The sequence below is a fragment of the Ranitomeya imitator genome, chromosome 8 (assembly GCF_032444005.1).
Source record: "Ranitomeya imitator isolate aRanImi1 chromosome 8, aRanImi1.pri, whole genome shotgun sequence".
In the NCBI taxonomy this organism is placed as follows: domain Eukaryota; kingdom Metazoa; phylum Chordata; class Amphibia; order Anura; family Dendrobatidae; genus Ranitomeya; species Ranitomeya imitator.
Genome location: NC_091289.1, coordinates 152,061,022 through 152,081,636, shown reverse-complemented (window position 1 = coordinate 152,081,636; position 20,615 = coordinate 152,061,022). Strand labels below are relative to the sequence as shown.

The window sequence follows — 20,615 nt, the reverse complement described above, 5'->3', positions numbered from 1 at the left end:
AGCATTAACTCATTTTGAAATGTCAGCAAAAAAACATCTGTCATGTATGGGCAGCGGCATGTTATTTTAAATCCCTTTAGGTCAATGAAAGCCTGTGCCATTAACCAGCATATTTTCTGCCTTAGCTTTACTATTAAGTTATTTGCCTTGTTTTATATGACAGTGGAGTGTAATTAATGCTCACGCATTAACCTCTTGTGAATGAAAAACAGATCCCTGTCCTGGATTTAGCAGAGCAAAGGGCAAAAGTTTGATCATTTTTCAGGTGCCACATTTCAGAAACTCAGACTTGTGTTATTGTGTCTGATTTTTGCTCCCTAGTTAAAGGAATCCATGCAACTGCACTGTTATCACCTAGTCCTGGCAGAAAACATGCTGATAAGCCTTCAGTATTTCATGCTCACTGTCTGCAGACACTATGAAAGTTTGATGGGACACTTTGGTGAACACACCCCATGTGCCCAAAATGAATTGTGTTGTGCATGACTTTTAAGATGTAGAGGAACTTGCCACAACCTCCTGAGTTGTACAGATTAGTAGGTAGGAATCCTACTGTGTCTCCGATGTCATGTTGCATGTTCATTGCAGTCCATTTTATGGAGGTATTCTCCTGTTGAAGCAGCATACAATATGGCAAGACACAGCTCTTGCAGCCCCGTAGTCTCAAACTCTGTCACCTTACAGCTTCCAGCACACACCTCTGCCTTGGGCACAAAGTAACTAAGCTTTTTTTAATTTAATTATCCTTCAGGCTTTTCAAAGTTATCCATTTTTGGTAATATACTTTATTTTGCTTCTTTTTATCCACAATCCTGTTTTAATAGCGTGTTCATGCTCCTTTAGAAGCTGCTTTCAATTGATGTCCAGTAAGCGTTCGTACATTATTTTAATATTCAAATTGCCTCTTCTACATTATTTTAAAACATTCATAGTACCAAATTTTTCCTGTTCAAGCCTCCCTGCTCACAATTATCCTATTCAGAAAGGTAAATTCCTGTACACAGACTGTTTTAAATATATGAATTCATGCCTAGCAGCAGCTGAAAGCATCTTCTAAAAGAGTATGAACTGTGCATTGAAAAAAAGTTGTAGCATAGTGAGTAATGAAATATATGACCAAAAAAATCATGACTTTGCAATTCCTGTAAGATAATTAAATAAAAAAATATTGGTTTCTCTTCATCACAACTGCTACAAAGTCTGGAACAAAATCGGACACTATTGAATTTTTTGTCCAATAGTGAATCAAACATCTTTTTTTCTTGTGAAAGATATTTTCTCCACAGACATTCTATCTTTCAATGAACATTCATTGAAAGGACGATCCGACGGGCGTATAAATCGCAACAAGATCGGAAGGCAGTGCACGGATTGGCCGGCGGATCTCCCAACCTGAGCATGACCGCTTCATGTATTTCTATGCAGATGTCACGCTTGGGTCAATAGAGCAGTCGGCCAGTCTTTGCACGGCGTTCCGATTTCTACGGCCGTCTGACTGCGCCCAATGACTGTTCAGCATTTGCTCGTTGTCATTGAAGGTATGCATTATTTCTAGGATTAGTGACAGTAACGGACTAAAATCTGTATAGCCACAGATGAAATGATCGTACATCAGACGATCGATCGATCAAAAGTTGTTCATTCATCAACTTACTTCAGTCTAACGTGTATGGTGGCTCTTAGATTTACGGTATTTGCTAAAGATTGTGTTCATCTTCTTAATGAGAACTTCCAAAAATAGATATAAAACATTAATATTCTTTTCATTCATCTATTTTGTAAAACTCTTTTTTTTACCTCCCCAAGGTCTACTGCTAAATTGGTAAGACTTTGTAACTCGGCTCAACCTCACAGAATAAAGGACACCTTGTGCTCAGATTGCCCTTTACCTCCCCGTACTTAATTCCTAATTAATTCTTTAGTTCTGTGTGGACAATTATTGGCCCAGCATGTCCTTGTGGCATTCTGCCTCGTACAGTCTAGTGCCAAGCTTTGCTTTTCACTTCCATTTACGAGAATCATGTGATGAGCATTTACACTGCAACAGGCAAGAAAAGGAGTTTGTTCTGCGAGTGTCAGGAAAATCCAGAAAGGCTCAATAGGTCTGAATTGGGTTATCTGAAGTGGTTTTTCAGGCTACTACAGTCAAGGAGAGACACTGACAATTATTTGTGTCAGGTTACTTGTGTTCTGAAGTGTGTTTTGCCTCATTTGGAGTAACCAGAACACAAGAGCGGATTATATTTCGCAGGCCCCGACTCCAGGGACCTGGATTGAGAATGTAAGACATGACTGGCTATTATCAAGACGTTTCACTACTCTTCAACATGTTTGATACCTGAACTGGTGTATTCAAATAGAGTGACAACCAAAAAAATCAATTAGCTCAGGTTTGGATACTGGATACTTTTATTCTTGACTGCAAATCGGAATCAATGACCCTGTTCCGTAGACTTTTCTCAACACGTTTCCTCTATTTTATACAAATAGCCTAAACACAGATGAAGTGAACAGGAACTCTAGCTCATCCTGTCAAAATCGACACTTGCCATGTGACTTACGATAAGGCCAGATAATTCTGGTACCGGAGAAAACGGTACCGGAGTTATCCGTGTCCATGTGTTCACGAAGGCCATCCGTGTGGGATCCGTGTGATGTTCGTGAGTACATTTTTAGGGTTCGTGTGCTGTCCGTTTGCTGTACGTGTGTCTGTGTCCGTGTATTGCAACAATTTTTACAATTTTAACCCTATGACAGGAAAAACGCACATGGACAGCACACGGACAGCATCTGTGTGCAGTACGTGTTTACACGGACCCATTGACTTTAATGGGTCCGTGTGATCCGTGCGCTCCCACGAACACTGACATGTCTCTGTGTTTTGCAAACGGACACACGGTCTGTGAAAAGACGCTGACATGTGCAGAGACACATTTATTTTAATGTGTCTACGTGAGTCAGTGTCTCCGGTACGTGAGGAAACTGTCACCTCACGTACCGGAGAGCCACTGACGTGTGAAACCGGCCTAAGAAACCAAACAAGAAACGCCATTTGTGTTTCTGGGTGTTTGCCACTCATCAGTGCAAAGCAGAAGTACTGATGTAGCTGGGTGAGAGGCCACTGATATTGTGAAGTATCTCCCTCTTGAAGGTGCCAAGTCAGTGGAAGGAGACTTATAAGCCATGCAATTCTCCTCTTGGAATTAAAATATACAAATAGCCTCTTCAGGGACGAAGACGGCAGGAACTCTTGCGCTACCTAAAGGGGCAGCAACCCTACATGTCAATATCAACTCTTTAAACGACCTTGTCACATGAGTCTGTATTATGGTTCAGTCTTTATCTGGTAATTTTGCCCTCCTTTATAAATATTTTCCATTGTTTTCAACTACTTAAAAAAAAAACCCACAAATAATTTTGTTTATTTTTGTAGGGTTTTTTTTTTTTACATTCTTTTATGGGGGCTTGCGTTTTATTTTGTTACTTTTGTAGCATAGGTTTTTCTTGGCTCAAATTAAGTCCAATAATGAAGCCTATGCTGTATTTAAAAATATAAAATAAAATTTAAAATTGAGAGGTAAAACACATAGGTAGTTTATTTGCTTTGCGTGAACCAACCTAAAAGAGGATTTCAACCTCAGATTAAATAAGAAAGCATAGACCCAGAGACATCACCTACCTGTTATGGAGTCCAAATTTTCAGAACGGCAATTAGTTTTCGATGTAACTAGACAGATTTGGCATTCAGAACTCAAACCGTTCCCTCCTTGGCGAGTTATTGGGGATCCCTGCCCTCTTGCTTCCCTCTTTGGATAATTCTAGACCGATCAAATACGCGGTTGATTTCCCATCTGGATTCTAAGAGAAAATCTGCTCTGAATTAAAGTATCAGCATTGTGAGCGAGATTTTACAAAATCTAATCCTCACAATAGATCGGTTTTCTTTAAAGAATGCGAGGAAGGACGTTCTGATACTTATAGTTTCTGACTTGTCTGCAGTTGTTCCATTTGGTAATCTGCAGCGAAATCTTATCTTCCGCCGGCTAGCTGAATAGCAATACGACCTGTTCTAGCCGTGTTCCAGGTCCGTCTGACAGTGCTGAAGATACTCAACTGTCCGCTAAATCCCTCCATATTTTTCTTCCAGTGCATACGTCCCGATGAAGCCTGCATTTCTCTCGACAGCAGCATGATCATGGTTATGATAGACTACAAGAAAACGCTCACAATGCCTTTGGCCGTGGTCTCGATGGACAAACCTCCAGGTAATCCTGCTCAGTGCTCACCACTCCCATTTTTCTAAATATTTTTCCCACCTGCAAAAACCATTTCCTCACCCAAGTGAACTGCACGAGCCCAGTGTATACACCCGCTGCCTGTCCAGACGTTATAAGATGGTACAACATGCTTGAGATATTTGGTCCATAGGATTTAGCTGGATGTAAACATTTCAGTACCAAAGATATCCTTAAATGGGGATGCATTGAGTTTTGTGCAGAAGAGAGTTTCTTAACTGTATAATGTAGTAATCCATGAAGTGACCATTAATCATCATCGTTCACTAATTTGTATATTTATAGGCTTTGCTTGTTGATCTCTTCAGTAATTCCGGGATTCCTAAGTAATTCCTGAGGATTCACTCACACTAGCATATAAATAATTGGTTCCATTCTCATCCAGGAAAGTGGGACAATATTTTTCTTGCTTGTCATCTGTGTGTATTCCGTTTTTTACTCAGCAGCGATTAATCTTTTAGGCTACGTTCACATTAGCGTTGCGCGCCGGTGCGTCGGCGACGCAACGGCGACGCAACGCTCGACGCACAAAAAACGCGCGCAAAAACGCTGCGTTTTGCGACGCGTGCGTCGTTTTTTGACGAAAATCGGACGCACGAAAAATGCAACTTGTTGCATTTTCTTGCGTCCGACGCTAGCGTCGGAAACGACGCACGTGTCGAAAAACGCAACCAAAAAAACGCACGCGTCCCCTATGTTAAACATAGGGGCGCCTCGCCGCTGCGTCGCCGACGCAACAGCGACGCACATTAGCGGAACGCTAATGTGAACGTAGCCTTACTGGACCATAAACAGATTCCTACGCTACGGAATTGTAATGTATCCGTAAAAATCGGATGCCGTATGGATGGTCTATATAGCACTCTTGTTTTTTTTTCTCACACCCATCAGATTTCCGTGAGAAATTTCAGCATGATGTGATTTTTTTGTTCCCATGCTTACTAAGGCCAGTCTCACACATCCAGATAATTCCGGTACCGGTGAAAACGGTACCGGAGTTATCCGTGTCTGTGTGCTCACGTAGGCCATCTGTGTGGGATCCGTGTGATGTCCGTGAGTACATTTTTAGGGTCCGTGTGCTGTATGTGTGTCCGTGTCTGTGTATTGCAGCAATTTTTACAATTTTAACCCTATGACAGGAAAAATGCACACGGATGGCACATGGACAGCCTCCGTGTGCGGTACGTGTTTACACGGACCCTTTGACTTTAATGGGTCCGTGTGATTCGTGCGCTCCCATGAACACTGACATGTCTCCGTGTTTTGCAAACGGACACACAGTCCGTGAAAACACGCTGACATCTGCAGAGACACATTTATTTTAATGTGTCTACGTGAGTCAGTGTCTCCGGTACGTGAGGAAACTGTCACCTCACGTACCGGAGCCACTGACGTGTGAAACCGGCCTTAAGTGGAGAAAAAAATATGCAGATCTGCACGGCCACGTTGAATAACATTGGCTCGACTACAATCCGATTTTTTTTTTTTTTTTCCCTATCATTGCACTCTTCCGATTTATACGCTAATGTGAGCGAACCCTAATGCGCACTGAAAAACATGGACATCACATGTTTTGGTTTTTTTTACGTGTGTTTTTGTTGCAGATTTTTCCCTACTGATCAGTATTGGTGAAATCTGCAGCAAAAACACTGAAAGAATTGACATGCTGAAAAACATAGACATAAAGAAAAAAAAACCTAGGTCTTCTGACGCCTAATTTTCAGTGTCCATCACTATGAGACTCTGCGTCACCTTTATTCCCAACACAACATCATAGTCGATACCATTCCTCATTGTGGTGATTACAGCCAAAGGCCTTGGCACGGCCGGTCTCTAAGGGCTCATTCAGGCATCACTCATTTTTCTCATACGCAGCAAAATGTCCATTTTTCATCAGTGTTTTGGATCAGATTTTCATCAGTATTTGGTTAGTGTTTTACAATCAGAGTTTTTTTGGGCAGAAAAAGTGATGGAGGTTTTTCAAGCTTCTTCAATCAGTCAGCAGAAAACAGATTGCTTCAGAGCAATGTCCAATTTTTTCACTAAACATAGACTTAAATTGCCGAGTGTGAACCTTGATTTGGATCAAAATCTGACAAGTCTCCATGTTTTGGTGTAGACCATTCAGTCTTCAAAAAACACGGACACGTGAACTACTCCATAGACTGTAGCAGACATGAGGTCTATCTGTGAAAAACATGGATAGAACATGTACATGAAAAACTGATGTCTGAAGGAGCTCTTAAACGTGGTGACGTACCCACACGGGACAGACATTTTGGAATGAAGTCGTACAGTTTTTGGTGCAGTATTTGCAGTAGTAATTCTGCACCATTTCTGCATCTCTGCAACAGGAAAAACGCAGCTTAAAATATACGTTTTTCATTGCATTTTTTACATGTGCTTTTGTTGCTGATTTTCCCCCACTTATTAATATGGGTGAAATCTGCAGCAAAAACGCTGAAAAAATTGACATCCTGCAGATTTAAATCTGCTGCAAAATTGCCAGTAAAAAAATAAGTAATGTGTGCACGAGACTCCAGGAATCCCAATCACTTAGCTGGCATCAGGAAATCCTTCAGGTTTCATGACAAAACTGTGCAGGAAAAAAAGACAAAAATGCAGCGTGTGCACAGACGGTATGTGCATACGTTTAGTATTTGCAGCAGTTTTTTTCTGCTGCAAAAAGCAGAATGTTGGCAACAAAAATGCTGAATAAAATACTTGGGTGAAAAACGGTTCAAAAACTTCGAGAATTGACTTGCTGCAGATTTGAAAAAACGCTTTAAAAGTTCAAATTTGCCAGGAAGAAAAATTAAATTTTTCATAAATCTTATTCACTTTGCTGGTTCTGTAAAACTCTTTATTATATTTTACATTGTTGTTGTGGTTGTGACATTTCAATACCCACAAAATTCTGTCCGGACTACAATGGTGCAGACTATGCTGGGCTAGTGGTGCAGACTACGCTGGGCTAGTGGTGCAGACTATGCTGGGCTAGTGGTGCAGACTATGCTGGGCTAGTGGTGCAGACTATGCTGGGCTAATGGTGCAGACTATGCTGGGCTAGTGGTGCAGACTATGCTGGGTTAGTGGTGCAGACTATGCTGGGCTAGTGGTGCAGACTATGCTGGGCTAGTGGTGCAGACTATGCTGGGCTAGTGGTGCAGACTATGCTGGGCTAGTGGTGCGGACTATGCTGGGCTAGTGGTGCAGACTATGCTGGGCTAGTGGTGCGGACTATGCTGGGCTAGTGGTGCGGACTATGCTGGGCTAGTGGTGTGGACTATGCTGGGCTAGTGGTGCGGACTATGCTGGGCTAGTGGTGCGGACTATGCTGGGCTAGTGGTGCGGACTATGCTGGGCTAGTGGTGCAGACTATGCTGGGCTAGTGGTGCAGACTATGCTGGGCTAGTGGTGCAGACTATGCTGGGCTAATGGTGCAGACTATGCTGGGCTAGTGGTGCAGACTATGCTGGGCTAGTGGTGCAGACTATGCTGGGCTAGTGGTGCAGACTATGCTGGGCTAGTGGTGCAGACTATGCTGGGCTAGTGGTGCAGACTATGCTGGGCTAGTGGTGCAGACTATGCTGGGCTAGTGGTGCAGACTATGCTGGGCTAGTGGTGCAGACTATGCTGGGCTAGTGGTGCAGACTATGCTGGGCTAGTGGTGCAGACTATGCTGGGCTAGTGGTGCAGACTATGCTGGGCTAGTGGTGCAGACTATGCTGGGCTAGTGGTGCAGACTATGCTGGGCTAGTGGTGCAGACTATGCTGGGCTAGTGGTGCAGACTATGCAGGGCTAGTGGTGCAGACTATGCTGGGCTAGTGGTGCAGACTATGCTGGGCTAGTGGTGCAGACTATGCTGGGCTAGTGGTGCAGACTAAGCTGGGCTAGTGGTGCAGACTACGCTGGGCTAGTGGTGCAGACTACGCTGGGCTAGTGGTGCAGACTACGCTGGGCTAGTGGTGCAGACTACGCTGGGCTAGTGGTGCAGACTACGCTGGGCTAGTGGTGCAGACTACGCTGGGCTAGTGGTGCAGACTACGCTGGGCTAGTGGTGCAGACTACGCTGGGCTAGTGGTGCAGACTATGCTGGGCTAGTGGTGCAGACTATGCTGGGCTAGTGGTGCCGACTAAGCTGGGCTAGTGGTGCAGACTACGCTGGGCTAGTGGTGCAGACTACGCTGGGCTAGTGGTGCAGACTACGCTGGGCTAGTGGTGCAGACTACGCTGGGCTAGTGGTGCAGACTACGCTGGGCTAGTGGTGCAGACTATGCTGGGCTAGTGGTGCAGACTACGCTGGGCTAGTGGTGCAGACTACGCTGGGCTAGTGGTGCAGACTACGCTGGGCTAGTGGTGCAGACTATGCTGGGCTAGTGGTGCAGACTATGCTGGGCTAGTGGTGCAGACTATGCTGGGCTAGTGGTGCAGACTATGCTGGGCTAGTGGTGCAGACTATGCTGGGCTAGTGGTGCAGACTATGCTGGGCTAGTGGTGCAGACCATGCTGGGCTAGTGGTGCAGACTATGCTGGGCTAGTGGTGCAGACTATGCTGGGTTAGTGGTGCAGATTAGTGGTGTCGCTGATCAGAAGTGACATTCAGTGATATTTCTGCTCAGGAAGGAATGTGACAGGGTGAGTGAGATAGGGACATTACGAAACTCAGATTCCTTCATCTCCTACTGTTTATAAGGCTGGACAGAGGAATATTATAATCCTATCAGTCACTGCTGTAATATTTTATTTCAGAACTAGTTTTTATCAAACCGTTTCACGTTATACAAAAATGTAAAAATGTTCAGTTCTCCCCATTTACCGTAAATTAAACACTTTGAAATACAAAACATATTGCGCTATTATGGCCGAATTCTGTGGCAGAAATATTCCTGAATGTCTTATATTTAACACATGCATTGATTGATAATAAATAGAGTAATATCATACTATTTATTTTATGCTTATAGGGGTTTCCAGAATTATAGTAGGTCAAAAATACCTCGCTGTCTTCCTCTGACATATCACAGAGCTGAGCGCCATCACTTGGCTTAATACTAGATTAATGCTTTCTATTCTTTTCAGCAGACGCATGAGCATCGTAGTGATGAGAGAACGTGCGCGGATAAAGCGGTATCCGAGCATGCTCATGTGCTAACCAAGTGTCTTTGGCGTGCTCAAAAAATGTTAGAGTCTCCACCCCTGCATGTCTCGCGGCTGTTCGACTCCCGTAACACATGCAGGGATTGCCTAACAAACGGGAAATCAACACATGTGTTGTGGCCATCCAACAGCCGCGAAACATGCAGCCGCGGGGGCTCAAACGTATTTTTTGAGCCCACTGAAGACACTCGATTAGCACCTGAGCATGCTCAGATAACACTTTACCCGAGAACGTTCGCTCATCACTAATAAGCAGCAGTACACTGGCTCTGACCCTGTTAACTTGTATAGAAGCATTTTCTGAGCAGAGTCAACCAAGATAGCCCTATTATTTTTAGATAGACTATAATAAACTCCAAATGCATCCAATATAGAAAAAAAGACTATATCATGTTACCATGCAAAATAATGATTATTTTGTACTATTCCATCAGATATAGAATCGTTATTTCTATATTGGATACAGTTTCTGAGCATGGTCTGATCTAGTCATTGTGAAGGGAGCTGAAGGAGATCTTATGTTATCTTCTGTATATAGAGGTATTACTTTTCATAGTAATCCTGCAAGTCATGATAATGAGACTGCTGGAAAGTCTTCTGTTCAGATCAGGAAGCAAGTGTCTAGTTTATGGTTTAGTGGTCAGTGTGAAAATTTCAAGATTGAATTTTTTGCAATATACTGCAATATGAAAAAAATAAAAAATGTTTCAAAAGAATAAAAAAAATGCATTGCATGTAATAACCTGATTTACACGACAATTAATTTTCTCATGATACATTCCCATCAAACCTCCAAAATGTAGCTGTGTATCACGGATTGATTTTCTGTATACCACCCTAAAATATAGTACAGTTATGTCATAGTGATCATGTTGGGAAGGGGCTGTATCTATTAGCTCACTCTTCAGTTTCAGCTATACATTAGGGGAATGTCCTCTAAGTTATAGCCATATAATAAATCATATAATATTATATACATATAATAAATCATGTATAATAATTTAAATACTTTGTTTTATAGGTACTCCAACCAGTAAAGTCCGTCCAAGTATACCAGAACGTAAGTCATACTGATACAAGTTAAGAAAGGACAAATCTGCATGCACAAAATGTGTGTGTGTGTGTGTGTGTATATATATATATATATATATATATATATATATATATATATATTCGAAAGCATCTCAACTTATTCAATATTGCCATGTGCAGAAATTCCTGTGCTTAAACATCCTGGCAGCTATCAATGAGGTTATTAATGCTTGTCTCAGGAATGTTCTGCTGCATTCAATGTACTTGGACAAATCATCAAGATCTGCTGCTGTCGGCTTCCTTTTCAATTATCAACCACCGACTACTGTCTCAGATGTGCTTGATGGAGACACTGCAGCCCATGGTAGCACGTTTAGCCCATGCAGGCTGCTCACCATAGCACGAGCAATATGTGGCCTGGCATTGTTGTGTTGAAAAATGTTTCCGGGGACACTTAGGGTAAGTATCCGTATCACTCGTTGCACCAACAAATTAATGTATTACCGAGCTGTACATGGTCCTAGAATGAAGAGTAGAGGGGTCCATCTACCATACAATATACCACCCCACACCATAATCCCTGGAGTAGCACCGGTGTGACGCTCCCTTGTGAAAGTCTCTTCATTTCTTTGCCCACATGGTCTCTAGATGGAGACTGGAGCAATGGTCTGTCCATTCCATGAGAGTGATCTGGAAACCCCGCTCCTATTCGATACTGAATAAATTGAGATGTTTTGAACATTTCCTTATATTTTTTCATTATTTGCATATCATTAACATGTCAATCATGTGGTTATCATAATTCCATGACTTTACAATTCCAATGTTGAGGATACATGAGCCGTGCCATGACAGCAGACCAGTGCAGAATCTGGCATAAATTCCTGGATTTTCTGCCATGCTACTGACCTTATTTGTCCACTCAACCTTCGGATTTCAGTTCAGCGCCATTTACGAACCATGTATTATTAGAATAGGACGGATGTGCCATTGAAATGAAGAAAATAATAATGCCTGAAGGATTGGAAAATAAACAGAAAAACACTTGGATATCAGTAGAGGGTGTCTCTGCGACTTCTCCAACTAAAGGAAGTGTTATATTTTTTGTCTGGAATTAATTTCAAACACACACGGCGCTGCCAAATTTCCAGAACAATAGATTCTATTTCTGTAATTTAGTGTCCTTTGCCTGACATCACTCGTTTCACAAGAGGTTCCTCTCTCCACCTTCAAATGGGAGCGGAGCCAAGAAGGTTTCATAGGTTACAAAATAGAGTTGGCAGAAATAGCCGCACACATGTAGGAATAAGTGATATTTCCTTAAATCCTGGTAATATTGTCAGTGCAGCATTTTAAGGCCATGCAGTTAAGTGCTTCGGCAGAAATCCATTTTTCACAGCGCTGTATTTAGACATCTACCAAAGGGCCCGATTCCTTTCAGCTATGTGGGAAGGACATTTCTACTCCAGATTATGTTCTCAAGGAAAAACCCGAAGACACACGCTGGTATAAAAACAGATTTATTGCCCTGTGCGCAAAATGACAATATATGGAACTTTTTAGACACAGAGCCAAAAATGTAATGTCTGTAATACAAAAATTCTGTACAAATCACTATTAATAATATTTTCTTTCTCATTCATCTAGCAATTTTCTATGGGCTGGACACGCCAATAGTGGTTGGGATTGCGTTCGCAGCATTTATCATTGGCGCACTGTTAACGGGAGCTCTGTGGTACATTTACTCACATACAGGTATGATTCAGTACAACATTTTATATTAATATCATCTTTTTAAGTCTTCATTTAAGCTTATTTTTTTTTCTTAAGTCTTAAAGTCACTCTGCCTAAAATAGTAAACTAAGCAGGTAGTCAACCTCTCTTGATCTCGCTCGCGCTCCTCCGTACTGCTCTAGTCTCAGTGTTTTGGCATTAGCGGTGACATCACGTCAACAGCACGTGTCGCCACTCTAGTCAGTCACTGAGCGGCTGTACCAAGGGTGACGGCACGCACCGCTGAATTCAGTGATTGGCTAGATGGGTGACTTGACATCACCACCATAGCCAAAACACTGAAACCAGAGCACCGGCAGGGATCCACCACTGAATCCATTTCATGAAAGTGGACAACCTCTTTAACACCTTCACGACATACTCTGTGTCGTATATTTGCATCATGTTGTGTCCCTGACTTTGTTGTGGGCTCACTCGCTGACCCCGCATCTTTCCTGGCACATGACTGCTGATTTAATCAGTCATCGTGTGCCTTCAACAGCCGCAGGTGGAGCAATGGTCCGCTGGTGGCTGTTAACCTGTTGAAGCCCGCTGTCAATCTCTGAAAACGGCACTTAACACATGCCGACAGAGACACACGTCATACCACACTCCTATTGCCTGTGATGTGATCATGGGGCCCGATGGGTTGTCATTACAGCTGGGGGTCTGCTGATGACCCCTGTGTCTGTCATTACGATACACTTATTAATGCCTGCTCGTGTCGGTAAGAGATAACATTCCTATGTAAAGCACAGGCGATCAGACGATCACACCTTCACGTCTCTTGAGGGAACTTTTAAATAAAGTAAAAAAAATTAAAAAAATATGAAAAAAAACACAAGTTTAAATCATCCTATTTTTCCCCATTAAAAATAAAACAATAAAAAAATACACATTTGGTATCACCGCGTTCAGAAATGTCCAATCTATAAAAAATATAAAGTAAATTAGTTGGATTAGTAAACGGCATAACGAGAGAAAAAAAATCAAAACACCAGAGTTACGTTTTTTTCGCTTCCGCAACAAGAGGCGATCAAAACATTGTATCTATCCCAAAATAATATCAATTAAAAACATCAGCTCAGGAAGCAAAAAATAAGCCCTCACCCAGCCCCAGATCCTGAAAATGAAAACGCTACGGTTCTTGGAAAAATGACAACAAAAGCAAAACATTTTTCTCATACAAATTGCCAATTTTTATTTCACCACTTAAATAAAAAAAAAACTAAACATATTTAGCATCTGCATACTCGTACTTACCTGGAGAATCATATAGACAGATCAATTTTACTATATAGTAAATATTGTAAATTAAATACCCAAATAACAATTATGGAATTGCACTTTTGTTAGCAATTTCCATGCACTTGGAATTTTTTCCAGTACACTATATAGTAAAATCAATGGTGCCATTCAAAAGTACAACTTGCCCCGGAAAAAATAAGCCCTCATACGGCTATATTGACAGAAATCTAAAGTTATGGCTCTTGGAAGAAAGGGAGGAAAAAAAGGAAAATGGCCAGAAGATGAAGGGGTTTAGTTAAACTCCCCTTAAATACATTAAGATCTCTTGCTCCTAAAAAAAAACTCTGACATAGTAATATTGGGAAATTTATGTCGCCTTTTGTTCCTAAACTCTAAAAAATCCAATTTTGTTCTAGGGATAATAGAAACAAGCAAATTATAGTGGCTTAAACTACATTTTATTTTATCTTAATTTCTTGTACATGAGAAAATCAGGAAAACACATAGATATATTTTGGCAAAGGACATTGACAAGTTACATGTTGTATTGTATTGGCAAGTTTGTATGTTCTCCCTGTGTTTGCGTGGGTTTCATCCCACACTTCAAAGATTGTGAGCCCCAATGGGGACAGCGATGAAGATTAGTGATGAGTGAGCATACTCGTTGCTCGGGATTTCCAGAGCACGCTCAGGTGACCTCCGAGTATTTGTTAGTGTTCGGAGATTAAGTTTTCATTGCCTCAGCTGAATGATTTACAGCTACTAGCCAGGCTGAGTACATGTGGGGATTCCCTAGCAACCAGGCAACCCCCACATGTACTCAGGCTGGCTAATAGCTGTAAATCATTCAGCTGCCTCGATGAAGACTAAGTCTCCGAGCAGTCATAAATACTCGGAGACCACCCGAGCGTGCTCTGTAAAACCCAAGCAACGAGTATACTCACTCATCACTAATGAGGATATCTGTTATCGGTAAAGCGCTGCGGAATATGATCGCGCTATATAAGCTAGTAAAATAAATAAAAGAACGGTATATATGATACAGTGCAATGGAGACTACTGGCCCGCACTTGGCTTGGAGGTAATTATTTTCTATCCAATATGTTATGACACCTCAAAACCCAGCTAAAATGACAACGGATATCTGAAAAAAAGAAAAAAGAAAAACAGTAGAGCAGCACTGCTGGGGCACAGAGGGGAAAGAACAAGATGCGTGCTGAACCAGCTGAAATCCTGACCGCTGATCCTGGGTGCTCGCATGGAACATAGGTATGTAACAAATCCTTTCATAGAAAAATGCGGCAGCACTCACCGATCCTGGAGTGATGAAAGTCTTTATTGAGACATATGGTAATACATCTTCACAGCTCGGGGGATGTGCAGTGACAACAGGAATGTGCAGGGGTCGACGACGGCCGTTTCGCGCTGTATCTAGCGCTTCTACGGGTCCATGGACTAGATACAGCGCGAAACGGACGTCGTCGACCCCTGCACATTCCTGTTGTCACTGCACATCCCCCTAGCCGTGAAGATGTATTACCATATGTCTCAATAAAGACTTTCCTCACTCCAGCATCGGTGAGTGCTGCCGCATTTTTCTATGATAGGATTTGACAACGGATATCTATCACTACAAGTGGCCCTCGGAAGGTGGGTATATGTTTATTTATTTTTAACCTGTGACATACATGGATGGGCAATATACTACGTAGCTGGGCAATATACTACGTGGCTCTGTGCTGTATACTACGTGACTGGGCAATATACTACGTAGCCGGGCAATATACTGTGTGACTGGGCAATATACTACGTGGCTGGGCAATATACTACGTGGCTGGGCAATATACTACGTGGCTGGGCAATATACTACGTGGCTGGGCAATATACTACGTGGCTGGGCAATATACTACGTGGCTGGGCAATATACTACGTGGCTGGGCAATATACTACGTGGCTGGGCAATATACTACGTGGCTGGGCAATATACTACGTGGCTGGGCAATATACTACGTGACTGGGCAATATACTACGTGACTGGGCAATATACTACGTGACTGGGCAATATACTACGTGACTGGGCAATATACTACGTGGCTGGGCAATATACTATGTGACTGGGCAATATACTACGTGACTGGGCAATATACTACGTGACTGGGCAATATACTATGTGACTGGGCAATATACTATGTGACTGGGCAATATACTACGTAGCTGGGCAATATACTACCTGGACATGCAGATTCTAGAATACCCAATGCGTTAGAATCGGGCCACCATCTAGTCATAATATATTTGTCTATTGGTCCTTATCAGTTACAGATTTTTATATCTGTCCATAATGGAAACGAGAAATGTAAAAATAGTTCTCATTAATCTTATTCTGCAAAATGTTATTTTCCAGCGAGTGCTGAATCCAAAGTCGTAATTTCACAGTTCATTTCATGATTAAAAATCCCACGTGACATCACTTTATGGCATGTTGTAAGCTAGAACCAGCTCTGTACAGAACACTGAATAGGGCACGCAGAACAAATCATGTGCAGTATTTTCCGAATGGCCAAAAAAAAAACCCTGTATTTTCAGTATTTTGAGACGGAGCAAACAGTACTGAAAGTAAAGTCAACATATAAAGCTTACCTCTACAATCCTTTGTACATGAATCAACATTCAAGCTGCAGTAGGTGACCATTCTATAGTGTGGCCACCTCTTAGCTTATTTCATAGTTAACGGGCGAATAACTTAGCACTGTATCTTATTTCTTCTCTTACGCCGAAGATTTATGGTCCAATCTTCTCTGCTGAGTCATTTCTTAACATACTTTCTCAGTAGTAGGATTTCTGCTTTGCCGATTCAGAATGACAAATCCCGTGAAATGACATAGAGCTAAAAGGCAAAAATTCTAGTTCTGCGTCACTTTCGCTATTTCTGCCTAAACATTGGCGCTCCTGATTACCGCATGCACCACATCTTCATTCTAGTGATCGGACGCTTTCTTTGCTTTCCTCCACAGTCACAAACTAATGTGCTGCTTTTTCTTTAAGATCGGTGGTGCTCCTAGTGATATGCCACCACTTCTTAGGTCTTCGGAGGGTTTATCCCATTAACAGTATTTATTACCTAACCGGAGGATATGATTGTGTGGATCCCGACCGATTCTGAGAATTGAGGTCCTGGTCCCCTGTGTGAATGGAGCAGTAGTGAGCATGTGTGACCACTGCCTTATTCACTGTCTATGGGTGTCGTGGACATGAATGCACACGACCACTTAATTGACCCATAGAAGTGTCACGCATGTGTACTACCGTTACCTTCACATGGGGGAGCACAGGAATTCTGTTTTCAGGATATTGGAGGTCCTAATGGTTTGGCTTCTATAAATCATAATGCTCTTTGTGAGACAGCCCCTTTAATTTGTCCATACCGATTTGTTGACTTATGGAGTAAAGGTTAACATATATAATATAAGGCCAGCTATTCGTGAACACCAGGTAAAATCAGTCACTTGTGGAAAACTCAGTCTTCTGTGTTGGATCTAGTGATTGCCTGGTGCAGTGGTTTGCAAAACTTGGAAAGATATTTGAAGCCTTGCTAAGTCGACAGAACAAGCCGGAGATTGATCTGCTACATTATATTCCTGTCCTCATGCAAGTTTCGATAGTCTCTTAAAGGGAATCTCTCAGTAGGATCCACCCTCCTAAGCCGTATTCCAGATGCCTTATTCCAGAGGAATCCACACTTTTCTTACATGTGAATAACCTCTTCCAAGGCTATGGGGAGGACACTGCCTGGAAGATAACTCTGCCTCCAGAGATTATTTTACATGAAGGGGGAGATACCAGTGTGAGACAAGTAACTAACAGAGAACAGGAGAAATTAAATTTTTCTTCTTGCAAACACATTTTTGCAGCTCTCTGGGCTCTGCTGTATTGTAACAATATTACAACTCTGTCTGCCTGTGAGATGGATGCTGAAGCTGAGAGCAACCTGCCGATGTGTCGGTTATAATCACACACAGCTCTGCAGTAAGATCTTTAAGATCAGGAGAGCAGAGAGTGGCCATTACACAACACACTGGTAACCATTACACATGACACTGGTAACCATTAGTGATGAGCAAGTATACTCGTTGCTCGGGTTTTCCCGTGCATGCTCGGGTGGTCTCCGAGTATTTGTAACTGCTCGGAGATTTAGTTTTTGTTGAGTCAGCTGCATGATTTATGGCTGCTAGACAGCCTGAGTACATGTGGGTGTTGCCTGGTTGCTAGGGAATCCCCACATGTATTCAAGCTGTCTATCAGCTGTAAATCATGCAGCTGAGGCAAGGAAAACTAAATCTCTGAGCAGTTACAAATACTCGGAGACCACCCGATCGTGCCTGGGAAAACCCAAGCAATGAGTATATTCGCTCATCACTAGTAGCCATTACACATGATACTGGTAACCATTACATATCACACTGGTAACCATTACACATGACACTGGTAGCCATTACACATGACACTGGTAGCCATTACACATGACACTGGTAACATCCTCTTCATGTAAAATAATCTCTGGAGGCAGAGTTATCTTCCAGGCAGTGCCCTCCCCAGAGTCTGGCAGAGGTCCTTTATATAAAGTGATTTATCCACAAGGCACTTGTTTTGAGACATACAGGTAGCACTTTTCAGCAGTCTGTAACCTGTATGGCCATATTAATAGTTTTGATAGGTGAAATGTGGTGACAGATTCCCTTAACCCCTTCCCGACCTTTGACGCATACGCTGCGTCATGAAAGTCGGTGCCATTCCGACCCATGACGCAGCATATGCGTCATGGAAAGATCGCGTCCCTGCAGATCGGGTGAAAGGGTTAACTCCCATTTCACCCGATCTGCAGGGACAGGGGGAGTGGTAGTTTAGCCCAGGGGGCTTCACCCCCTCGTGGCTACGATCGCTCTGATTGGCTGTTGAAAGTGAAACTGCCAATCAGAGCGATTTGTAATATTTCACCTAAAAAAATGGTGAAATATTACAATCCAGCCATGGCCGATGCTGCAATATCATCGGCCATGGCTGGACACACTAATGTGCACCCACCCCACTCCTCCGATCGCCCCCCCAGCCCCCCGATCTGTGGTCCGCTCCCCTCGGTCCTGTGCTCCGCTCCCCCGTCCTCCTGCCCGCTCCCCCCGTGCTCCAATCACACCCCCCGTGCTCCAATCAACCCCCCCCCGCACTCCGATCCCCCCCCCCCCGCACAGCGATTCCCCCCCCGTGCTCCGATCCACCCGCCCGCACAGCGATCCCCCACTCCGTGCTCCAATCCACCCCCCCCCCCCGTGTTCCGATCCACCCCCCCATGCTCCGACGCCCCCCCCTTTGCCCTGATCTCCCCCCCCTTATACTTACCTGGCCTCCCGGGGACCGTCCGTCTTCTTTCCTGGGCGCCGCCATCTTCCAAAATGGCGGGCGCATGTGCAGTGCGCCCGCCGAATCTGCCGGCCGGCAGATTCGTTCCAGAGTGAATTTTGATCACTGAGATAGGTTATATCTCAGTGATCAAAATAAAAAAAAAAAGTAAATGACCCCCCCCCCCCTTTGTCACCCCCATAGGTAGGGACAATAAAAAAAATAATTTTTTTTTTCCCACTAAGGTTGGGGTAAGAACTAGGGTTAGGGGTAGGGGTAGGGTTAGGGTTAGGGGTAGGGTTAGGGTTTCGGTATGTGCACACGTATTCTGGTCCTCTGCGGATTTTTCCGCAGAGGATTTGATAAATCCGCAGTGCTAAACCGCTGCGGATTTATGGCGGATTTACCATGTTTTTTCTGCGCATTTCAATGCGGTTTTACAACAGCGATTTTCTATTTGAGCAGTTGTAAAACCGCTGCGGAATCCGCAGAAAGAAGTGACATGCTGCGGAATGTAAACCGCTGCGTTTCCGTGCAGTTTTTCTGCAGCATGTGTACAGCGATTTTTGTTTTCCATAGGTTTACATTGAACTGTAAACTCATGGGAAACTGCTGCGGATCCGCAGCGTTTTCCGCAGCGTGTGCACATACCTTTAGAATTAGGCTATGTGCACACGGTGCAGATTGGCCGCTGCGGATCCGCAGCAGAGTTCCATCAGGTTTACAGTACCATGTAAACATATGGAAAGCCAAATCCGCTGTGCCCATGGTGCGGAAAATACCGCGCGGGAACGCTGCGTTGTATTTTCCGCAGCATGTCAATTCTTTGTGCGGATTCCGCAGCGTTTTACACCTGTTCCTCAATAGGAATCCGCAGGTGAAATCCGGACAAAAAACACTGGAAATCCGCGGTAAATCTGCAGGTAAAACGTAGTGCCTTTTACCCGCGGATTTTTCAAAAATGGTGCTGAAAAATCTCATACAAATCCGCAACGTTGGCACATAGCCTTAGGGCTAGGGTTGGGTAGGAATTAGGGTTGTGGTTAGGGTTAGGGGTGTGTTGGGGTTACGGGTGTGTTGGGGTTAGGGTTGTGATTAGGGTTATGGCTACAGTTGGGATTAGGGTTAGGGGTGTGTTGGGGTGTGTTGGAGTTAGAATTGAGGGGTTTCCACTGTTTAGGCACATCAGGGGGTCTCCAAACGCAACATGGCGCCACCATTGATTCCAGCCAATCTTGTATTCAAAAAGTCAAATGGTGCTCCCTCACTTCCGAGCCCCGACGTGCACCCAAACAGTGGTTTACCCCCACATATGGGGTACCAGCATACTCAGGACAAACTGCGCAACAATTACTGGGGTCCAATTTCTCCTGTTACCCTTGTGAAAATAAAGAAATGCTTGCTAAAACATCATTTTTGAGGAAAGAAAAATGATTTTTTATTTTCACGGCTCTGCGTTGTAAACGTCTGTGAAGCACTTGGGGGTTCAAAGTGCTCACCACATATCTAGATAAGTTCCTTGGGGGGTCTAGTTTCTAAAATGGGGTCACTTGTGGGGGGTTTCTACTGTTTAGGCACACCAGGGGCTCTGCAAACGCAATGTGACGCCCGCAGACCATTCCATCAAAGTCTGCATTTCAAAAGTCACTACTTCCCTTCTGAGCCCCGACGTGTGCCCAAACAGTGGTTTACCCCCACACATGGGGTATCAG

The 20,615-nt window shown here is 43.4% G+C and overlaps 1 protein-coding gene across 2 annotated transcripts in view; it reads left to right on the top strand.

Annotated features, from left to right (window-relative positions):
- Positions 1-20,615, top strand: part of TGFBR3 (transforming growth factor beta receptor 3) — a 276,475-nt gene that overhangs the window by 215,992 nt on the left and 39,868 nt on the right. For both annotated transcript variants that reach the window (XM_069737555.1, XM_069737556.1), the window contains 3 exons: positions 4,148-4,265; positions 10,478-10,516; positions 12,136-12,243. In XM_069737555.1, coding sequence (XP_069593656.1) covers positions 4,148-4,265; positions 10,478-10,516; positions 12,136-12,243 — 265 coding nt within the window. The remainder of the gene's footprint in view (positions 1-4,147; positions 4,266-10,477; positions 10,517-12,135; positions 12,244-20,615) is intronic.